Raw genomic sequence first — 22,928 nt, 5'->3', positions numbered from 1 at the left:
CTACGATTGACGTTTTAACCTAGTATGGCTGTTTGTTTTGCTGTTGACTGCTGTACCCCTACGATTGACGTTTTAACCTAGTATAGCTGTTTGTTTTGCTGTTGACTGCTGTACCCCTACGATTGACGTTTTAACCTAGTATGGCTGTTTGTTTTGCTGTTGACTGCTGTACCCCTACGATTGACGTTTTAACCTAGTATGGCTGTTTGTTTTGCTGTTGACTGCTGTACCCCTACGATTGACGTTTTAACCTAGTATGGCTGTTTGTTTTGCTGTTGACTGCTGTACCCCTACGATTGACGTTTTAACCTATTATGGCTGTTTGTTTTCCTCACGCATTGTTGTCGATTTAATGAAATTTTATGCGACAGTCATACATGAAATCGATGGTGGACTATACTAGAAAATATAGAAATGATTGTATATAAGTCAATTTCCTTCATTTTCCCTGTCTTTTAAATGCATTTATGATTATCTATAATTGAGTACAAAAAATATTTGACTCTATGCCTAACAGTTTTCAAAAATGATAAAACCTATAGAAAAAAGGCTGGAATTCGGAATGGTTCAGTATATCTTTGTCCTCCTGCAAAAGAATCATTAAATTTTACTTTTCTGCCTTTTACATACAAATTTGACCTCTGCATCAATGTTGTTGAAATAGTTCTTTACTTGAGATGGTTGAGAAGTAAAACTTTTAATAATTAGAATTTAACTTTTGAATGTTGGTTGTTAAAAATTCCGTTATACCCAAGATATAGTTGTAGAATCTGTTTCTGTTATGATTTTAAGACGACATCTTACGAAATTAATTCTTCCTCTTCAAAGATTGAAGAAAGTTGTGTTCTTTATAAATGACATAATTAGGCTTGGTTGTCTTTTCAAATGACGTCACAATAGTAAATTCATAATTAGAATTTGGACCAATTCTTAACAAAGAACAAAGTTTTTCTTTAAGATAGGACTTGTTTTTCAACAAACTATGTCATGTAATACTAACGCAATGTAACCGTTACGATAGGTTCAATAATTATTGTTACATTCGTAATTAATTAAGTCTGTACCTAGCCATATGTTCCGGAATTTAGTCTCCAGTGTAACAATACTATTTTTATTATTGTTACATTTCCATGTAACCGCAGCCGGTGCCTATTACCTATAAGTCTGTTTGTTTTGTTCACGAATCGTTGACAATATGATGGAATTTGTTGCGACTGTCATAAAAGTGAGATGTTTCGCTAGCTATAAAACCAGGTCCAATCCACCATTTTCTACATAAGAAAATGCCTGTACCAAGTCAGGAATGTGACAGTTGTTATCCTTTCGTTTGATGTGTTTGAACTTATGATTTTGCCATTTGTTTTGGGAAAGAGAAAAAGAAAAAAGAGGTATCAAATTGATTATTAGACAACAATTTAAATATGACGTGCTTCTTTAGCTTTGTAAACAAAACCATGCTCTATTATCCAATAAAAGTAGTTTGCACATGCGTATATTGACTTCGGCAGAAAAATGATTTTTATCAACGAAATTGGTATTTATTTAATGTATTTCATTAACTTAAAGCACTTTCAAACGCTAAAATGATACACATTTTGTAACTAATACTTTTACAATGACAACAATGTGTTACAATTCGAAATTGACATACTAGACCTAGACACCCCAACGTTCATGTTGGCTGTTCTAATTTTAAAACCCCTCCCTCGGAAAAACATGTTTCATATATCGTCTGCTTGTTTACAAACAAAATAGAATGGAGTATGCAAGAACGACCCCCTTAAAAATTAGACTTAATGTAGAACATAAAGGACAAAACTTCAAAATTATTGACCACTACAAACAGCAACATTCTGTTGTGCAGTAAGTTATCAAGAATATCTCATCAGGACAAACAAAAAGAGTCTTCAGTCATGAGATATGTGATGCATCGGTTACATCAATGTTTTCTCGGCTAACTGATGTCACAATATACCAGTTTGAGCTCAAAAGCTCACAATCTGATAAAGGACTTTCATCAGCAACTTTTGCTGAAGGAGTATTTGAACCTTTGGAAGAATCACAACTAATGTTAGAGCCAGAACAAGCTTTAGAACCAGAACAAGCTATATAACTAGAACTAGCTTTAGAACCAGAACCAGCTTTAGAACCAGAATCACCCCTAAAAAAACAAAGGTTCAAAGAAATGCCAAGCAGAGAGCACATAGATATGTTGGCTCATGCCAGAGTGGAAGAGACAACTAAGCCACAAACTGATTGGGGAGTGCGCCTTTTCAGAGGTAAATAAACTGACTCACATCACAACAATTAACTATCATTGTATATATTTATCTGTTTTTATGATTTTTCCTGCTATATAACTGCATTGTACCTACCCCATTCCTGTTGAAAAGGCATGTATATAATAATTTCATTGAAACATACGATCTGACGATAAAATATAAAATAAAGTATAGGCTATTATTACTGTTGTACTGAAATGACAAAACTGTTTCATATTTACGATAAAAAGGATTGACCCTTGCTAGGAATCGAACCCCATCTCCTATAAAGAAAAAAAAAATAGGCGTAATTACCAATATACCACCAATCCATTTTCAATCCATTTATAAATGCAACAAGATTGTCACTCAGTTTTAATTTTACTCATCATGAGAAAAACAAAATTCATTAGCAAAAAATGTTTGCATTTCGTGCAACGTACATATATAATGTACTGCGACAAGACTATTCTGACACAAACTAGTCAACCAAAAAAATTAAGAAAAAAGACCTTAAAACATCATATTGTGACATATACATTTCCAAATTAGCATACATTTAAGTGAATAACTACTTAAACTTAATAAAATAATGGTTCACGAAAAACCAATAAAATGACAAGTTTGAGGAACTTGCAAGCTCCACATTAAACGGCAGATTATGCTTTTTCTATCCATGCCTGCACAAAAAAAAAGGGACAGATTACTTTAAATCAGCAATAGTTGGAATACGTGCAGCAATATCCCGTCATCTCACATCTCCATCATACAACCGTAATGTTAATTTAATGAAAGATAATGCATTCACGACATCAAATTATTATAACAGAAATGATAAAAACCCTTATGAGAGACGGCAAAGATGTTACAATGCACAAAAAAGCATTTGTAGCTGAAGGAGACATACAGCTGTTATATGCCAGTAGCGTTTTAACACAGATTCACCAGTAACACTACAAAACAAACAAAACAAGTATTCTGGGACTTAATGTAAAGTTTTTAAAGACGAGGCCAGGAAGGGTTAACTAGTTTGACAAAGTCATCTTTTGGAAAGTTCAAAGATGACAGGGACCATACTTATTATAAAATGATATATAATGAGGCAAATGAAATTCACCATGGCGTTGATTCCCATGAAAACCGTCAAGAGGTGGGTATGTTTGAGGAATCAGGAGATGTAAATTGTCCACCTATAGCTCAGGCAAAAATAATCACGTATATAATGTCTACCCATGTTAAAACTACAATAAAGTATAGCTGGCATCAATTATTTTAAAACAAAAGTTTATGTGTCAACAAAATATAGTTTTTTAAGAAAATCTATGGATAGAATTGGAGATGTGGCGATTTTAAAACAGATTTTATAGGTTTTTATGCCGATTTTATGTGCTTTCTATACAAATATTCACTCATATTAGAAGAAAATATCTCTGCAATATTTCAAATAATTAAAGAGATAAATGCATTATTAATTTCGATTTTCTGTTGTAGTGTACCGAAGCAAGGTTGTATGAAAAGTTTAAGCGAAATCTGCGACATATATAAAAAAAGGAAGATGTGTTTTGACTGCCAAAGCGACAGCTCTTTATTCAAATAACAATTTATAACAAATTAGATCATTATAGGTCAATGTAGCACACTTACTGTTCCATGACCTTAATGTTAAAGTTAACAAAGTCAGTCGTTCCATGGATTGATAACGTTTGTTTTTGCCAGTTTTAATGACTTCACATATTTGAATTTACTTTTGATTTCGATATTTTTGTTTTACTTTCTTGAGCAGATTAAAATGCAGACAAAGGTTCTCTGTGTGAAAATAGATATCAGGATTCAAATTTGTGTATGCGAGACTGACTCGTGTTTTGTCTATGAAAATGACGCTTGAATAAACAAATTTATAAGGCGAAATTAAGTAAAAAGTGAAAGAACAGTGAGGACCAACTTTTCCAAAAGATTTTGTCAAATACAATTAATGTAATCATGGGATAGAAAATCAAAAGTATTTCGAAAAATACAAAATTTGTTAAAATTTAAATTCTGACCATATCCATGTAAATGTTTTACATATATATTATAGAATGTTTATCCCGAAAAAAGTAATCGGAATAGAACCCTTCAAAACATTATAGATACATGTCTAGCTTTTAATTTGGTTGCATGCATGTATCAAAATGCCCAAAGCCGTATTTTTCAATAGCGCATATTTATTGATGTTTACAAGATAACGACAATAACAGTTGTACCTTGTCCATGTAGTGATTATTACAGGATGCTGAACTTCTGTATCCGCCACGTTATGACCTTGATATTTTCCGTACTAGTACTATTTCGGTGTAGTACTAGCAAGGTAATAAGAAATCAAAACTTGTCCTTGTGCTTTAACTGAAAATTGACGCAGCAAGGTTAATTGCCTTTGATATTTTATTGGTCAAGACTAATTATTTAATGGCATTTATTTTCAAAGTATACTAGTAATCAGTCTGTCAATTGTTGAAGTTCAGATCACTTAACGTATGTATCTTTTTTTATTTTAATGAGACTGATACGTTTGTTTGAGTTATGCAGTCGAATAGGTGTAAATGTTTGTTATTCATATTTTGTATTTTTATTTAACAATTACAATTTATTTCTAATTTAAAACTTAATATTTCATGTGTCTGACAAAATCGTTTTAACACGTACTTTTTCTGATCTTTTTTGTCAATAGACTCCAGTCTTAAATGTGTTTATACTACATAAATAGTGAACTATATGATAAAATATATTTTTGGCAGCTTCTTTGTTCAAGTTGAGAACAGATCAAGATGGAAAACATGTTTATTCTGTTGTTGATGATTGCATCTGCTTGTGCAGGTAAGTTTTGAACTATTTTCAAATTCATGTGAGGTACTATTCATTGTAACATTGTTAAACACAGATTATTATCTGCCTTCCTATCGTTTATCTTAGTGAATCATTACATTTTAATATATTTTGAAATATATCTGAAGTCTACGTGAAGCGAAATGATTTGATAAATTCTGCTGTTTAATCATATTGGTTCGTTGTAATTTATAGTTTATCGATTAAAAAATGTAATTTTTGTATTCTAAGAAAAAGTTTTTAATCAATCAATTTTATTGATTTATTAGTTTAAATTGCGATAAGTACATTTTCAGATTTCACATTGGTTAATGTTATTTTTAAGGAAGGAATTAGACGAACTATTTATTAAAGTTGTACAACTGTGCATTAAAACATCTATTTTCTAAATTTAGTAAGTTGGCCTGGTGGAAGGTATTCGTTTCCGAAACCAAAATCAGGATGTCTATCGGGATGGCCTGATGGATGGAGGTACCAGGGCAATGAAGATAGCAATGATATCAATTCTGTTACTCCAGGTAATGGCCATCACTTCTTTGGTAAGCAAGCTACATTTGGTATTATAATAAAAACAAATGACGCTTAAATAAAACCTGAAAAGAGAACACTTTATAAATAATATGCGTCCGAATCATTTTTCGGAAGCGACATTATAACACAATAATTCTACAGATAACAATATAATCATAATGAATTAATAATCAGCATAATTGCTTTACATGAAAATATTATACACCTAAATATGGGAGAAAAAGTCTCTAACGTTATTTTTCGACACAAACTTGACTGGAGTGATCACTCAAATTTGTCCAATCTATCTAAATCTAAATCATCAACTCCTAGTGGTAAGTTCCCCTCATGAAATTGTTAAATAGATAACAAAAAAGAAAGCAAGGAATAAACGTTAAAAAAATTGTCACGAGCGTGTAAAATGACTCATGCCGAAGGGACATTTAAATCAATAGCAACCATGCAATAATTAAGTTACAGACAAGGGGGGAAAATAGAATATCCAAAGCAAATACAATACAAAATAAACGGTTATAATGCTTAAAAATACTTTCCTTTATATTCTTTTAGGTACCTTTAATAGAAACACAAAGTTTTACTACTGTACAAAACTAAACTCCAGTGGATCCGGATCCTGGCCACGTGGAAATTATTGTATTGCCAGGAAAGGTGGATCCTGTCCTTCAGGTTTGTCTGCAGGTTTTATAGCACATACTTTTATATTTATTTTATTTAATTCTGTCACTTTAGTTTAGTCTTTATTTTCAACTGCAATGTTTACCTCCCCTTTTTGTGTTTCCTTGTCATTAAGGATGTTCGCTACTATGTTTCAAAATAACAAGCTTTTTTTTTAAAAAGTGTTAGAAATTGACTTTATACAAATAAAGGGAGCGAGTGTTTGTTTTCGAGTTTTAAGCTATTGCAAGTTTGGTCGTTAATTATTCTCTGAAACTTGTCAATTTCATAGGGTTTTGAAATATGTACTTTTAAACTTAAGGAGGCTGGCGGGTATAAGATTTTCCGAGAAAAAAAAAACTTCGATTTTTCGCTACAAATTTTATTTACTACCTTAAGTAGTTGTTACTTTATCATATGATCCAAAAATCATTCCAAAAAAATAATTCGTGTTGGCCCAAGATGACTTTTAAAATGTTGATAATACTGAAAAAGCTCCAAATTATCTCCCTTTGGTGCAAAAAATCCATTTTTTGGCATTAAAATTAAAATATCTTTTTTAACTCATCGGTGACCTATATTTTTTATTGTTGTTTTCGTATAAGCTGTACATAAACTAAATAATTGTAAAATTTAAGCGATTTCTGTAATTTAGTTTTATTTCGATATTAGCGATATTTCTCCTATTAGTTCAACAGAAAAAAAGGACATTAACAAAAATGTATGCTACTTTCGAAGGCAGATGGTGAGCGTAAATGAACGGTGACCCCCTTTTTTTATTTCATTTTTCTATTAAGAATAAGATAAAGTTCGTTTATAGAAAAATATAGAGAATTCCTATATTAAATTAAAAAAAAAAGATTTAGACCCGTGAGCCCCCTTAAGTTATAAAGACTTGAAAAAAAATGGTTTAGCGGGGATTTGTAATTTATAACACGTGTTAATTCATAAAACCAGAGGATAACGAATATCTGACAAAAATTAAATGACAACAGGAGCGAGTATCCTTACGAATATAACAGATTCATTACTAATGTCAGTATTTCATTACTAGTGGTTTACAAATTAGATCTTAATAAATCATAAAGCAGGTGAATAGGACTCTCATTCAGTACTCTGTACGTTTAAATACAAATTCTTTATTTTCCTTATCACAGGACCCTTTAGCGCATTTTATAATATGATAAGACATTCTATCTTTCCTCCAAATTTATATCACACCGCTCATTTTGATCTTAGTGTTGTCATGTTTTACTATCGACACAATAAGGAATCTGTTCGACCATTTAATATAAACTCAAGCACATGTTTAACAATATTTCCGTTTACTCGTAGTAAAATGCAAAATACCCGAGGTAAATAGTTCTATATCTAATCGTTAGTTGTTTCATAAAGCTTACTTCGTTAATCTAATTATGATATACATTTGAAACAAAATAATGTTGCAAATCTTCTACGAAAAAGGATGCAAAGACGACCGACGTGTGCGATTTTGGAGTCAAAATACCATGAAAAACTAGTTATAGCTATTGTTCAATCTAGTTTCGGCGTTTTAAGTTTGTTTCTTTTTACTTAGCCATTAAAATTTATCAATCAAAATGTTTGACTAAATTTGTCATTTGTGGAACTGCAACGGTTCCTAAACTGTTTAATGTGTAAATGAAATCTTTCCTTTTCTAATGGGGTTTGTAAGTATAGTATTTGTGTGACTGATACATGTATTCGTCTTTGAATCGATTGTCTAAGTCATTACGTACATCTATTAAGCAAACAGAGATTTGTATTTTTCCTTGAAATGATCACCAAACTTTACCGTTTAAATAACTTGTCTTTTTATAGGATTTTCAAAAGCTTTATCTACTGGGACGACGAGGATAATGCAAATGCTAACTCATTAGGGGATGTTTCGCCAGACGGAGAATACGACAGGGACACAAACATATTCTACTGTTGCAGGTATGCCATTAATTAATAAGTTATTTTCTGTTCATGTTTTGTGACGCTTTAACGAAATCTAAAAAGACTCAGCAACACAAAAAACATTGTCTTAACCACAAGTCCTGTTCTACCATCGGACTTTAACGTGTTATACCATCGCACTTTATCGTACACATCGAGATTCCAGCGTGTCCGCGGATGGAATGTCACTGAAGAATCTGTGAAGATGGATGACGAAGATGATAGGAACAACAGTAGTGATGGTGGAACTCATCCAAAGAAAACTGACTCAACCGTAGTTCACTACTGGCATTACTCTAAATAGTAATTCGCCTTCTTTGAAGGAATCCGTCAGACAACTATGTTCACCACAGTGGATCTTTTCCTGTTTGATTTGTTGGAGTACATTATAGACTGATTTCGTGTTAGACTTGTTGAGTTATTTGTTAAAGTATATTTTTATGCATTAAAAATAGATATTTAATTTCTTGCAATTATTTTGCCACTGAAAGTTTATCGGTCATCAATCATTATCATTTGTTCAGCCTTTCTGTACTAAAAATGGTGCACTATAACTGATCAACCTGTGAAAAGTTGTTTGTATGATGTAAAGAAATTGAAACAATGATATTACGATTCAATGTCAGTGCCTGACCTTCAGGAGTTTTAAATGGTTGAACTGTTTCTTTTCTGGTTGTAAAGAACATATTTACGTTCAGAAAAGTGAACAACCAACAACAAAGAAACTATACATAACATCATTGATAGACAACAGTAGAATATTTTCAAATGATCATATTAGGTCAATTTCTTTCCATTTCCCTGCCCTTTAAATGCATTTGTAACAATCTGTGATTGAATCAAAATTAATTTGTATTTGTTGTTTTTCTTAGTTTGTCTGCTGTCTTTCCTTTTTCTTGTTTGGTAGTAGTTTTTCCTGCTGTAAATATATTTAAATTACTTGATTGTCCTTCTTTCAGTCTTTAAATTTTGAAAAATCTACAAGAAAAAAAGAATTCGCTATGACTTTACCAAGTCTTTGATTTAAATATGTTTGCCATCTTTAAGTTTTGTTTATCATAAATGTATTGTGCCTGTTCCAAGTCGGGAATATGAGAGTTGTTATCCATTGTTTTATTGAGTCCTCAATGATCTTGTACTTTAATAATCCTGGTCAGTTTCAAAAATTTCCTGTTTACAAAAATTGGATTTTTTACGAAAAACTAAAGAGTTTCTTATCCAAGGCACAGATTACCTTGGCTGTATTTGGCACCATTTTTTTGGAATTTGAGTGCTCAATGCTCTTCAACTTTGTACTTGTTTGGTTTAATAGCAATTTTGATCTAAGCGTCAGTAATGAGTTCTATGAATTCTGGCATGTTAAATTATATTCTTGGTACCTTTGATAACTTTTAAGCTTTTGATTTTGCCATTTGAAAAAGTAAAAACACAAAAATACTGAACTCCGAGGAAATTTCAGAAAGGAAAATCAAAAGGCAAAAGGCAAAATCAAAAGTGTAAACACATCAAGTGAATGGATAACAACTGTCATATTTTAACGTGGTACAGGCATTTTGTAATGTAGAAAATGTTGGATTAAACCTGGTTTTATAGCTAGCTAAATCCATCACTTGTATGACAGTCGCGTCAAATTCCATTACATTGTCAACGATGTATGAACAAAACAAACATACTCAAAGAGTAAAAATGTCAAAAATAGGGGTACAGCAGTCAATATTGTGTAATCATCTTAATATCACTATAAAAACAATAAATGTAACAAAGAAGCACAAAAAGGCATACATCAAATTTAACATACTTTTTTTGCTTTTCTTAAACGACTTAATTTATCTATGTAAAGTCTACCCATAAAGGATAGAAGGGTTTCAGTACTGGAGGACTTTTCGTTTTTAATTTTCATCGGAGTTCAGTAGTTATGTGATTTTATCTTTTTCTTACAATTTAAGGACGCTCACGGCTGATGAAACCTAATGATCTCGCAACTAGAAAGATGTTATTATTGAATAGAATTTACCCCCAAACAATGCTGCTATATTATTAACAAATCTTTATCTTATTTCTTTAATGTTTTGATTTCAGTTTCAATGTTTGACCACTGCGGTCGTCTCAGGCTGCGCTTAGCGAAGCATTTCATTGGAGTTTTCTGTAAAACAGTTGTAGTTTGAGCGAAGCCGACCAGGTTAAACGCCTTCAGGTAGAGGTTTCGATAACATAAATATCAGAAATAGTAAGAGAAAAAATAAAATGACGAACATAATAATAAGTTTTTTTTCCCCTGGAATTCTTTAACAAATTCGTACATTCCAGTTTAGAGTTATTGCCATTGAAATGTCAATTCATAGCCAAAGTGGTCGGTTAGTATCGTGAAATCAATCGTGAGATCTAAAAATAAATGAATTGGAACATTGCATTAACAATCAATTGACCACGTATAGTAGTTATTAACATTGAATGATGATATTGAGTCTTATGTTGAAATAAACGCGCGTTTTTTGTACCAAATTATAAGCCTGGTACCTTTGATAACTTTTTATCCTTTTTTGGCAAACAAAACAATTATATATGGAGACATTTAATTTCTTTTAAATATTTGTCAGTAGAAATAAATCTATTAAGACATAACTATATACGACCGAAATCGTCAATTGACCTCTGAAAGAAGGTTTTACCTTTCAGATAAGTTTCAAATAGGTTCCTGCTAACATGTTTAACCCCGCCTCATTCTTCTTGTATGTGCCTGTCCCAAGTTAGGAGTCTGTAATTAAGTGGTTATCGTTTATTTATGTGTTGCATATTTGTTTTTCGTTCATTCATATATTTCTTTGTCATTTAAGTCTCTTAAGGAGAGTTGTCTTATTAGCAATCATACCACATCTTCTTTTTTTTATATCCAAGTATTCATGCAAGAACCATAGTAGACAGAAAAAATACCAAACATTATCAGCAAAATAGTATAAATAATTAGGAACATGTCATCACGGTCATAGTTGTCAACTTATTTCTTATAGAAGTTTTTCCTCGTGTAGGATTTTTTTTTACCTATGATTCATGTTAAACACAACATCCAACAAATAACCTGATGGGCACGAAGCACAAAATGAACTAACAAAAAGACAAACAACTGATATAACAGAACTAAGTAGTAAGTTTAGTTGTTTTAATATAAGATTTAAAATGGCGTGAAAACTATGATTGTTTATGATGAATGTGTAATGTTCAAGCAATCAAATTCAGTCGTTCCATGGGTTGATAATTTTATATTGACAGTTTTAAAGGACTTCCCACGTTTAAATTTATCTTGGATTTCTGTAATTTGTTTTTAATTTCTTGACCAGAATAAAATGCAGAAAAAGATTCTAGACGTGTCCAAAAAGATACCAGGATTCTTTGTGTTTGCCAGTCTCGCTTTTTAGTCTGAAAGTGACGCTCGAATAAACAAATTCAAAGGGCCAAATAAAGTATAAAATAGAAGAGCATAAAGGACCAACATTTCCGAAAAGTTTGTCAAATACAGTTAAGATTATCATCTATTTCTGGGGTAGAAAATTGTTAGACTTTCGAAAAATTCCAAGTTTTGTTAAAAGTTATTATCTTGATGAATACCAATGAAAAAATTTTAATATATATTTTTGAAATTGTATTCCCAATAAAGGTCATAGTTTGATAGCACGGAACAGAACCCATTCTTCATGAATTATCAGTACGTGTGTAGCTTTTATTTTGCGTAGTGGTATCTAAATACTCAAGGTTTTTTTTCAATAGCGCATTTTATTGATGTTGTACAAAAGAACGACAAAAATTTTATAACGTAGTGTTATTACAGGATGCTAGAATTCTGTATAAGCAATACGTTATGACCTTGTCGTCATCAATTGATGTTTTCCGTATCAAAAGTGAGAAACAAGGTAAATAACTCATTATAGATACCAGGATTAAAATTTTATATTTGCTAGATGCGCGTTTTGTCTATAAAAAACTTATCAGTGATGCTCGAATCAAAAACATGTTTTAGGTTATATAGAATACGAAGTTGAAGAGCATTGTCTTGTAGGAATTTTTGGACCAAAACTTCCTTTAAGTTTTGCCGAATTCAGCCAAGGTGCTCTATTCCTGGGGTCGAAAGCCTTAGTATTTCAAATATTTTTGTAAACAATATTTATATTTATGAACATATCAGTCTGTCATATAACAAATATAGAAATTTGGTGAATAATATCGTCTATGCCTTTTATTCGAGTCATAATTTTTGACGTAGTTTTTTTGGCGATATTTTGTCCACAAATGATTTATATACAACATATCTTAATTATACCATAACAATTAGCTGGCCTATCAAATGATACCGATTAGTTCACTTCTTTATCAGATAAGGTAAAATAATACCACTACTTTCGGAATTTACTTTACGTTCATTCAATTTTTAAACCGATATGCTTATATTTTGTAAACAATTGTCCTTATTTTTGTTTCTCATTTATTTTCTGTTGTGAAAAAGAATTGTGCGTTTCATTTATAAATAAACTAAAAATGATTTGACAAAAATATACTGTTAATCAACTAATTTACGAGACTTTCGTGAAAATGCATATCGTCGCGAATATGTTCAACTTCGATCTTCTCCTATATAAATACCTCGAAATAAATAGAACACCTCGAATATAAAAAGCCGCGTCCCCGAAAATAAGTTCGATTACAGTATAAGAAATATTTAGAACAAATGGTTTTAATGCAAGTTAATCTTATTCAGACAGGGAAAGACTAGTTGATAACACCTTGTATATCCACTTCGATATACACAAAAATAGAACTCAGAGGAAAATCAATTTAGAAAAATCATAATTACATGGCAAAATCAAATAACAAAACGCATAAAAAACGAACGGACAAGAACGTCATATTCCTGATTTGGTACAGGCATTTTCAAATGTAGAAAATGGTGGATTTAACCTGGTTCTATAGCGCTAACCCTCTCACTTTAATAACAATCTCATCAAATTTCGTTCATTTACATGATGCGTTAAAAAAAAAGTCACAATAAATAATATAGTCAATAATATATGCAGATGCTAAGTAAGTTACACACAGAAAGTAAAAAAACCCAGGTTATTTCAAATACATACATTTGTATACCTTCCAAATAAGGGTTCTTCAGCCAAAACAATTTCTTTCCCTTTTTTGTTTAAAGATATCAGGTATCAGACAAACTTTTGTAAACACACCATAATGCTTGCATAAAAATTAGTTTCACGCCATAGAACCACGATTTGAGATGAGTCTTATGTAGACGAAACGCACGTCTGGTGTATACAATTATAAGCCTGGCACATTTGATAACTATTTCCTTATAGAAATGTACTATAGTTGAACTTGTTATTTTTTCTATTTCTACATGTATGTCCTAAATGCTCTTGCATTTATTTGTACCGTTGTCCTGTCATATAATGTTGTCATTTCAGTGTTATATTTCTAAAATTCTAATATTGATTTGTTTTTCTTGAGAAAACTGCATATTTCCTTCTCGAACTAGTATAACTAATAGAATGTGTAATTACTGTTTTAATGATTCATCGTTTTTCTATTTGTTAATATTTGTTTAATTAAGTGAGTGTTTGTGTCGTATACAGAATGTTTTAAGGTAAAAGCTTCAAGATCATACTTGTCCACAATGGTTTTGCATCTTATGTAGAGCAATTTCTTGCAATGTAAATAATTCAAAAGAATTTATACGTAAGATTGTATAATCATCTACATTGCTTACCTTTTTTTATCATATTAAACATTATCAGAAAATATAGCTACATGTACACATTGGATTGAACCGGGTTTGATTTGTACTTTAACTCGTGATTCAAACAGCGATAGTCTATTGTTATCTGTAATTTGAATAGCGCATTAATTGACGTATGAAATGGAACGAAAAAATATGCTTTGAAATTTCCAGGTACTATAAATAACAGGATGTAAGAATGCTACAGTAAACAATAAAGTGTGATAGGTTTAATACACGCACTTGAAACTATTTGGATGCCCCACCTGCGATAGTAGAGGGGCATTATGTTTTCTGGTCTTTGCGTCCGTTTGTTCGTCTGTCTGTCCCGCTTCAGGTTTAAGAATTTTGTCAAGGTAGTTATAGATGAAGATGAAGTCTAATCAACTTGCAACTTAGTGCACATGGTCCCTACGATATGATCTTTCTAGTTTCAATGTCAAATTAGAGTTCTCATCTCAATTTCAAGGTCTTTACAACATAGAAAATGATATTGCGAGTGGGGCATCCGTGTACTGGGGACATATGTTTGTTTAATCTTACTATCCCCAGATTTTAATGGGTTTGACTGTATTAAAACAATTGTCATAAGTTGTTGACACTTCTTTAACCCTCTTAAAAAAAACATATGAATTACGTATTTACGTGGATACAATGGAAAACAAACTATAGGCACAATATATCAGTTTTTGTTGGTATCATGTTTTATGCTTGGTCTAGGTTATGTCAATCCCCGATTTTTGTTTTTGATTACACCTGCTTATTTTCTTACTTTTTTAAACCATGATCATCACTTAGGATAAGTTTGTTACTCTGTATCAATTTCTGCGTGTTTTTTTATGAATAATACATATTATAATCATATTGTAAGTTTTAGTACTATTCTGCGCAGTACAAACAAGGTCAAAAGAAATCAAAAATGTCCTTGTACTTTCACTGTAGATTGACGCAGCATTTTTAATTTCCTTTGATATTCTATTGGTCAAAACTTATTATTTAATGACAATTTTCTTTTAAGTATAATCAGTCTGTCAATTGTTGAAGTTCAGGTCGCTTAAGGTATGTATCTTTATATTTTAATGAGACTGTTTCGTTTGTTTTAGTTATGCAGTTGAAGAGGTGTAAATATTTGTGAATCATATTTTGTACGAATCTTTAACAATTACAATTTTTTTTAATTCAAAGCTTCAATATATCTTGTTAAAAAATAATTTTAACACGCAGTTTTTCTGACTTTCTTTTTGTCAATAGATTCCAGTATTAAATGTATGTATACTACATAAATAGTGAACTATGTGATAAATATATTTTTACGACTTCTTTTATTTAAGTTGAGAACAGATCAAGATGGAAAACATGTTTATTCTGTTTTTGATGATTGCATCTGCTTGTGCAGGAATGTTTTGTCCTTTTTGTTCAAATTTATATTAGGTGCGATTCATTGTTAAATACAGATTACAATCTGACTTGATAACATTTACCCTGGTGAATCATTATAAATCAAATCTTTTTGAAGCATATCTAAAGTCTACACAAAGTTAAATAATTTCATAACTTCTACTTTTAAATCATATAGGTTCGTTGTAATTTACAGTCTACCCATTATAAAATGCAATTTTTATATTCTTAAAAAAGAGTTTCAGTTAGCCAATTTGATAAATTTTAACTGCGTTAAGTATATTTTTTTCAGATTCTGCATCAGAGGATGGTACTTGTAAGGAATAATTCAGACGAACTATTTACTAAAGTTGTACAACTATGCATTAAAACATCTATTTTATAATTTAAGTTAGTTGGCCTAGTGGAAGGTACTCGCTTCCAAAACCAAAATCTGGATGCCCATCAGGATGGGCCGAAGGATGGAGGTACCAGGACAATGAAGATAGCAATAATGTCAATTCTGTAACCCCAAGTATTAGCCATCACTTCTTTGGTAAGCACACTTCATTTGTTATTAATGATACTGATAAAAGATTTGACGCATTAATAAAACCCGAAACGTTTGAAACATATGTAAAGATGACAGTATAAATTTTGGATGCTGTATTACCATAATTTGCAAGGTAATGTATTTATTAGTATTTTGGTCAACTTTTGCATATTTTAAATAATGATGTAAAGCGTCTAAAAAGTCCGTTTTGCAAGTTAATCATGAGATACAAAATCTTTGAGTGAGCACATATATTCAAAATCATATCAACACAAAAAATTATTTTTAATCTATCGAATAATTATTAATAACCAGTATGATAACACGACATGGAATTATCGGACACCCAAGTATAAGTCTCTAACGATATTTGTCGCCGTGAAATAACTGGATTTCTGAGCCAAAATTGAACATTCAATCTTAGTACAAATGATTCAGTCGTATCGGATTTTGTTTTGCATGAATTAGAAAATTAAGTCAAAGAAAAAGCATTTAGCGAAATGAAACAATCAAATAAAAAAATAATCGCAAGCGTGTAACTTGACTTGTTTAGAATGAATATCTAAATCTAAAGAAATCATTAATTAATAGACAAACGGAAAAACGGAGAAAAAAAACCAGATGCCGATTTTGATATGTTTAATTAGATTGATAAATGGATAAGTATTTAATAATAAAACCAGCATTTACTTTTCTTTATGTACGTCTAGGTACTTTTGGTAGAAATACAAAGTTGTATTACTGTACAAAAACATCCTACAGCGGATCAGGATCCTGGCCAAGTGGAAATTATTGTATTGCCAGATATGGGAGTTCATGTCCTTCAGGTTTGTCTACAGTTTTGATTTCCAAACATCATATCCATGTTTTTGTCACTTAAGTTTTAACTAAATATTATCAAACAAACAGCACTCTTAATAAAGCACAAACATGTCAGTTATCAACTCAGAAGCTAACAAAACCTTAAATAAATTTATTAAGAAAGGATATAGTTATGATACTGTTGTTAGGTCATTAAAGATTGCATATTTTGGCGTTAATATTGATTTACTTATAGGGTCCTTGCATTGGACCCAGGGTTTCCACTGGCGGTCGCCATTTTAGCAATTTGCGAAAACATAATAATTATACCGATAAAAATTCGTCATTTGTGTAAGAATTTGGCGAAATTAATATATATAACGATTTATTTTCCTCCATCTTGTTTTTTTACTTTTTTCGAGTTTCTCGGACTTCATCCGATTAGACAACATTCGGAATTTACCTCGACCTCATTAAGAGTTAGACAAAAAAATCAGCTGATTGCATTTTATAGCTATCGACTACAAAGGACTATTTAATAAAGGTGTTGATTGAATTGTTTGACAAAATGATATGGTTAAATGGCTTCTACTTAATGTCACATACAGAGTTTGTTTATCACGTTGCGACGCACGTGTTTGAAGCAAACTTTTGACGTCACCTCCCCTATTAAAGATAATTTAGAAAAGAAAGCTGTTGTTGTAACGAAAAATATTCAAAAGCAAGAAAAATCTCCGATTTAAAACTTGAATTATCCTCTGACTTTAATATAGGTAATTGACAAGGGAGACTACTTTAAAGACGTTTGAATGACACACTTGTTTCAAGCATGATTTTACGTCCCATTTTTTTTTAATTTTCGATGGTCACGAAAAGAAAACTGTCGTTATGACGAAATCTATTAAACAGATGTAATGACTACACATGCTATGAGGGATCAATGTCATTTGATGAAAGCTTTTGGTCTGTTGTAAAATACACTTAGTACAAAAGGGCACATCAGTATTTTTCTTATAAAGAAACTTTCCCTACGAACTATACTGTTTTGATCATATCAAAACATTTCCATTAATTTTGTTATATTTCAGGACTTATATCTTCTTTATTAATCCAAGTATAGTGTCCCCCTCGTTAATTTAGAAAAGTTGTTTAAAATACAATGCATATTTTACCCTTTTGATTAAAAAAAGTCTTTTGTTTTAAAGTAAATATTTGTGTTTATTCATTAAAATGTAGACTCTAAAATAAGTTTGACAGAATAATCATAAACAAAGTCATCTTTTTTAAGGGAGTGTGGGAGGGGGGTTAACAAAAAGGTACATTTTAAACACGAAAAATATTTACTTGGCGAAAAAAATAATGAAGTGGCGAAATCTGTTTTGTTTTGGCGAAAGAGGTTTGCGTAAATTCAATATGGTGTTATATTAAGTCAGTAGCACACTTTGTACCGAATTCATCTAATCGATTGGCTTAGCATATGGTTCTTAGACTAGTGACCTATAAAAAAAGATCAAGTCTTCAATACAACTAGTATTAAAACCCTACTTTCATTGGTGTATCTAAATCAGATGCCAACATTAACAACTTGTTACCGTTAAATGTGTTTCATGAATTTTTTTTCAATCGTTCACATAAATTTCTTCGTTCGTTGAAACTTTTTAGGTTTTCCCTAAACACTATGTTGTCTTTATAAAGGGACGTATTACAACTGCTGTCCGTTGATTGAAGCTCCGCCTACTTATCTTAAGTTTATTGTCTCCACGCGGTTGCTTTTAAACAATTATATTCTAAGAAATGTAAAAGAAGTACGATGATAATGTATCCACAGTATAATAAATAATGACCGTTTAAATCAAATATCTACTCATAGGATTTTCCACTGGCAATATCTATTGGGACGACGAGGATAATGCAAATGCTAACTCACATGGTGGTGTTCTTCCATATGGAGTCTACGACAGGAACACAAAAATAGAGTACTGTTGCAGGTATGTCATTTTTTCGTCAACGTCTGGTGTACTAGATTATAATCCTTGTACCAAAAAAATATAACTATTTACACTCCTGGGTCGATGCCATTGCTGGTGTATGTTCCGTCCCAGAGGGTATCATCAGTCCAGGAGTCAACATTTTGGCATTGACATGAAAATCAATAATGTGGTCATTATGATAAATTTCCTGTTGTCCAAACTTTGAATTGTTCGAAAAAAAGTGTTTTTTTTTTACCCAGGCATAGATGAACTTATTCGTATTTGGTACAACGTTTTTGAATTTTGGATTCTCATTGCTCTTCAACTTTGTACTTGTTTGGTTTTATAAATGTTTTGATATGAGTGTCACTGATGAGTCTTATGTACACGAAACTGTCGTACAAAATTAGAATCCTTGTACTTTTGAAAACTATTTAATAAGTTATGTTTTTAACTTAAGCTCATTTATTTTGTCGCACTTTGACTTAGTTAATGATATTCCGTATGCAGATTTATGACCATTTGCAAGTCTCATTTAAATAGAGTTCATTACTCACATTATGGTTCATGGACGCTGACACTTTAGGGTCATCAAGGCTCTTCAACTTTGTACTGGTTTGGCTAATAACTATTTTGATCTGAGTGTCACTAATAAGTCTTTTGTAGACGAAACACGCATCTGAAGTATTAAATTACAATCTTGGTACCTTTGATAACTGTTTGCATAGTTCAAATTTTGTCTTAGGCTTATTTGATGGGAACCAATTATACAGTGTTATTAAAAAACCACTTTGAAATCAGTTCCAGTCTTCATTTTCATAATTAGAATATACCATTATATTTAAGGAATAACAGTACTGTAGTTGAAGAATTGCCACTGTCAATTGTAGATTTGACTGTCGCAAATGCAGTTTAACTGGCGACGCGTAGCGAAATCGAAATTGATGGTGGCAACTCTTCAACTACAGTACTGTTATTCCGATTCTAATGCATTACAAAAAGAAAAAATACGACAAATCTTGAAAAAATGTCTAAATTTGTCAAATAAAAAAAAATTCCGCGAAAATTCATGAATGATTTTGGTAAAAAGAAGTCATGGCTAAACGTGACGTCATACAAATGAAAACTTACAAAGTGGAGGCTATTACGTTACCTGTACGCTTCAAATTCGGATAAAATTACATTAAAACGACGCATAATGAGAAATATGTAAAGCGGACTATTTGATTTTTTAGAAACTACTACACATAGCTTCATCTAAACATATACAGCTTCGTCACAAATATTAGCAGATACCATTTAAATATCTTTATTACAATCAAGTAGTTCTTGAGAAGATTTAATGGGAAAACGTATTAAAAAGAAAAATATCATCTTTATGGATAATACACGATTTCAAAATACTTGTATTTGTTTAGCAGCAAAAAGCAGGCAAACAGTTTAATGTTCAGATATATGTCACATTTAAAACACTTGAACATGAGTAGAGATATTATTAATTACACAGTTTTCTCGTGCCCTAAAACGATATATATCGTTTTGGGTCACTTTGATAATGTGTAACGAATATATCTTATAAACTATTTTAACATGAGGCATTGTTTACTTATGGCTTACAAAAGGGATCAAGTCTTCCATATAAAAAGTAAAATGCCAATAGCAACAACTGATAAGCCTTTTCTGTATTTTTTATAATTTTTCGTCGTTAGTGTCGTTATGTGTTAAGCAGTTTAAATGTTTCTATAATTCTCCGACGCCGTGTTTTTTAATAAAGGAACATAACACCTCTACTAGCCGTGTATTAAAATATACCACGCCTACAAATCCCTTTTGAAATATACATGTTTTCCACGTGGTCACTTTTAACTAATGATATTCCTAGAAATTTAAAGAAGGTTAGATTTATGATCAATACATGATTTCTACATTATCAAATTTTAATAGGTCTGATGGCTCGGCCTACAGTTACATTAATCTACCAACCAGAGAGCCTTTTTATTTGTACCAGTACACCTCGTCGTGCCAGCGTGTACGTGGAATGACTGTCCGTCAGGAATCTGTGAAGACGGACGATGAAGATGACAGGAACAACAGCAGTGATGGTGGAACTCATCCAAAGAAAACAGATACCACTGAAGTGTACTACTGTTATTATGTTGCATAGTTCGAAGGTTTCCTTACGACAATGATTCTACACCAGATATACACCTGTTATTCTTACTTTTAATCTTTTCTCCTTGATTGGTATGAGTTTTGTATAGACTGATTTCTTGTTGAGCCTGTGTAAATTGTTAAAGTGTGTTTCTATGCATTAAAATAGATATCTAATTTCACAAAATTATTTTGCCACTGGACATTTCAAATTAATCCCATATCATCAGGTATTGGTCTTAGTTTTTAACTAAGTTGTTTTGTTTTTGAGGAAGATGTCCTTTCACAAACTCAACTTCATAAAAGTGAAACATGTCAGTATTAAGTTATAAAGCGTTAAAATACTTTTATCATTCAATTTCTGTTTAAAAAGGTTAAAAGGTTCAACGTTTAGTTGCCAGGAACATAATATTGGTAAATTTTATCCTGGTATGTACACACAAATAACAATAAAAGAAAAAATAGAATGGACATTGTGTGTATGTCAAAGAGATAACAATCCAATCAAACAGCAGATAACAGAAAAAGGCTACCAATGGGTCTTTAAACCCACACCTACACCCACACATTCAGCTAGCCCCTAAATGTATGTGAACTACTTTATTGCAAATGGACGTCATACTCAACACCAAAACATATAAATGAATTAATGTGGCGTTGTTTAACATATTTGTGGAACCTCAACTCTCCCTATTTACAAAAATGTATATCTAGCAAATGTAGAATCAAGCAACACGCAATAATACGCACAGTTCAACTCAATTTAAAGAAAGTGCGAATCCGATGACAGAAAAAGTAACAAATGAAGCAACGGAAAATAACAATAATACATAATTAAACAAAGATCTTCTAGTAGTGACTGAAATAACAGCTCTAGACCTTAATTAAACTGATTTGAATATTATGTCGTCATCCTTTGAAAATCAGCACAATCCCTCTTGTTTTATGAATTTGCAGTTTGCAAAAGGATTAATTATTCGAAATACTAAGAATTTTCTCATCCCTGGCGTAGATAACCTTAATCGTATTTTGTACAACTTTTTTTTAATTTTTTGGGTTCATCAATGATTTTCATCTTTGAACTTGTTTGGCTTTCTAACTATTTTGATCTTAGCGTCACCGATGACTTTTATGTCTACGAAAAGTAAAAACACAAAAATACTAAACTCCGAGGAAAACTCAAAAAGGAAAATCAAAAGTCAAAAGGCAAAATCAAAAATCAAAACACATCAAACGAATGGATAACAACTGTCATATTCCTGAATTGGTACAGGCTTTTTCTAATGTAGAAAATGGTGGATTACAGCCGAAATGCGCGTTTTGGCGTATTAAATTATAAGCCTGCAACCTTTGAATTTAACTATGAACACCACTGGGTCGATGCCACTGCTGGTTTCCGCTTCGTCTCTGATGGTATCACAATCCGAGTAGTCGGAACTTCAGTGAAAACATGAATATCTATTATGAATTATTCGAAATTCTAAAGATTTTCTTATAAAAGGCATAAATAACCTTAGCCGTATTTGGCACAAAATTTTGGAATTTTCGGTCATCAATGCTCTTCAACTTTGTACTTGTTTTGTTTTCTAACTATCTTGATCTTAGTGTCAGGATCAATGATGAGTCTTATGTAAGCGAAATGTGATTCTGCCGTATTAAACTGATAGCCTGGTATGACTATTTGGGGTTTAGTTTCATACCAATTTAAAATATATCATAACCCTTATTATGTCAACTTGTTTTCGAATAAATGAGTTAATTTCCCATCCAAAGACTCTTACTGAATCAATATTGATGTCAAATATGCCATTCTATGCCATTCTTAATAATCTGACAACAGTTCCTTCTGATCAAGTCATTATTGCGCTTTGTAAAAGCATGGATGTAGAGTACCTAAACGTATGATAGGTCTGCATGTTGGTTTATATTGACAAATGATTTCCATGTAGCAATGATAAAATATAGTAAATGCATTATAACCTTATTACATCTTTGTTCGCTTTGGAGATTTCGTACATCGTCAAGTTATTGGAATTCCAATA

General features: G+C 31.5%; 1 protein-coding gene across 1 annotated transcript; it reads left to right on the top strand.

Moving 5' to 3' along the window:
* The first annotated feature begins 5,038 nt into the window (after nucleotides 1-5,038).
* Nucleotides 5,039-20,899, top strand: LOC134723086 (uncharacterized). The gene is made up of 5 exons (XM_063586725.1): nucleotides 5,039-5,114; nucleotides 15,824-15,967; nucleotides 16,675-16,791; nucleotides 18,636-18,753; nucleotides 20,680-20,899. The coding sequence occupies exons 1-5, from the start codon at nucleotides 5,066-5,068 to the stop codon at nucleotides 20,897-20,899; spliced, it is 648 nt and encodes a 215-aa protein (XP_063442795.1). The 5' UTR covers nucleotides 5,039-5,065.
* Nucleotides 20,900-22,928: the final 2,029 nt, after the last annotated feature.

This window comes from Mytilus trossulus, chromosome 6, assembly GCF_036588685.1.
Source record: "Mytilus trossulus isolate FHL-02 chromosome 6, PNRI_Mtr1.1.1.hap1, whole genome shotgun sequence".
Taxonomy (NCBI): Eukaryota; Metazoa; Mollusca; class Bivalvia; order Mytilida; family Mytilidae; genus Mytilus; species Mytilus trossulus.
Note: the sequence above shows the minus strand (reverse complement) of the source record. Positions and strands in the feature narration are given on the sequence as shown.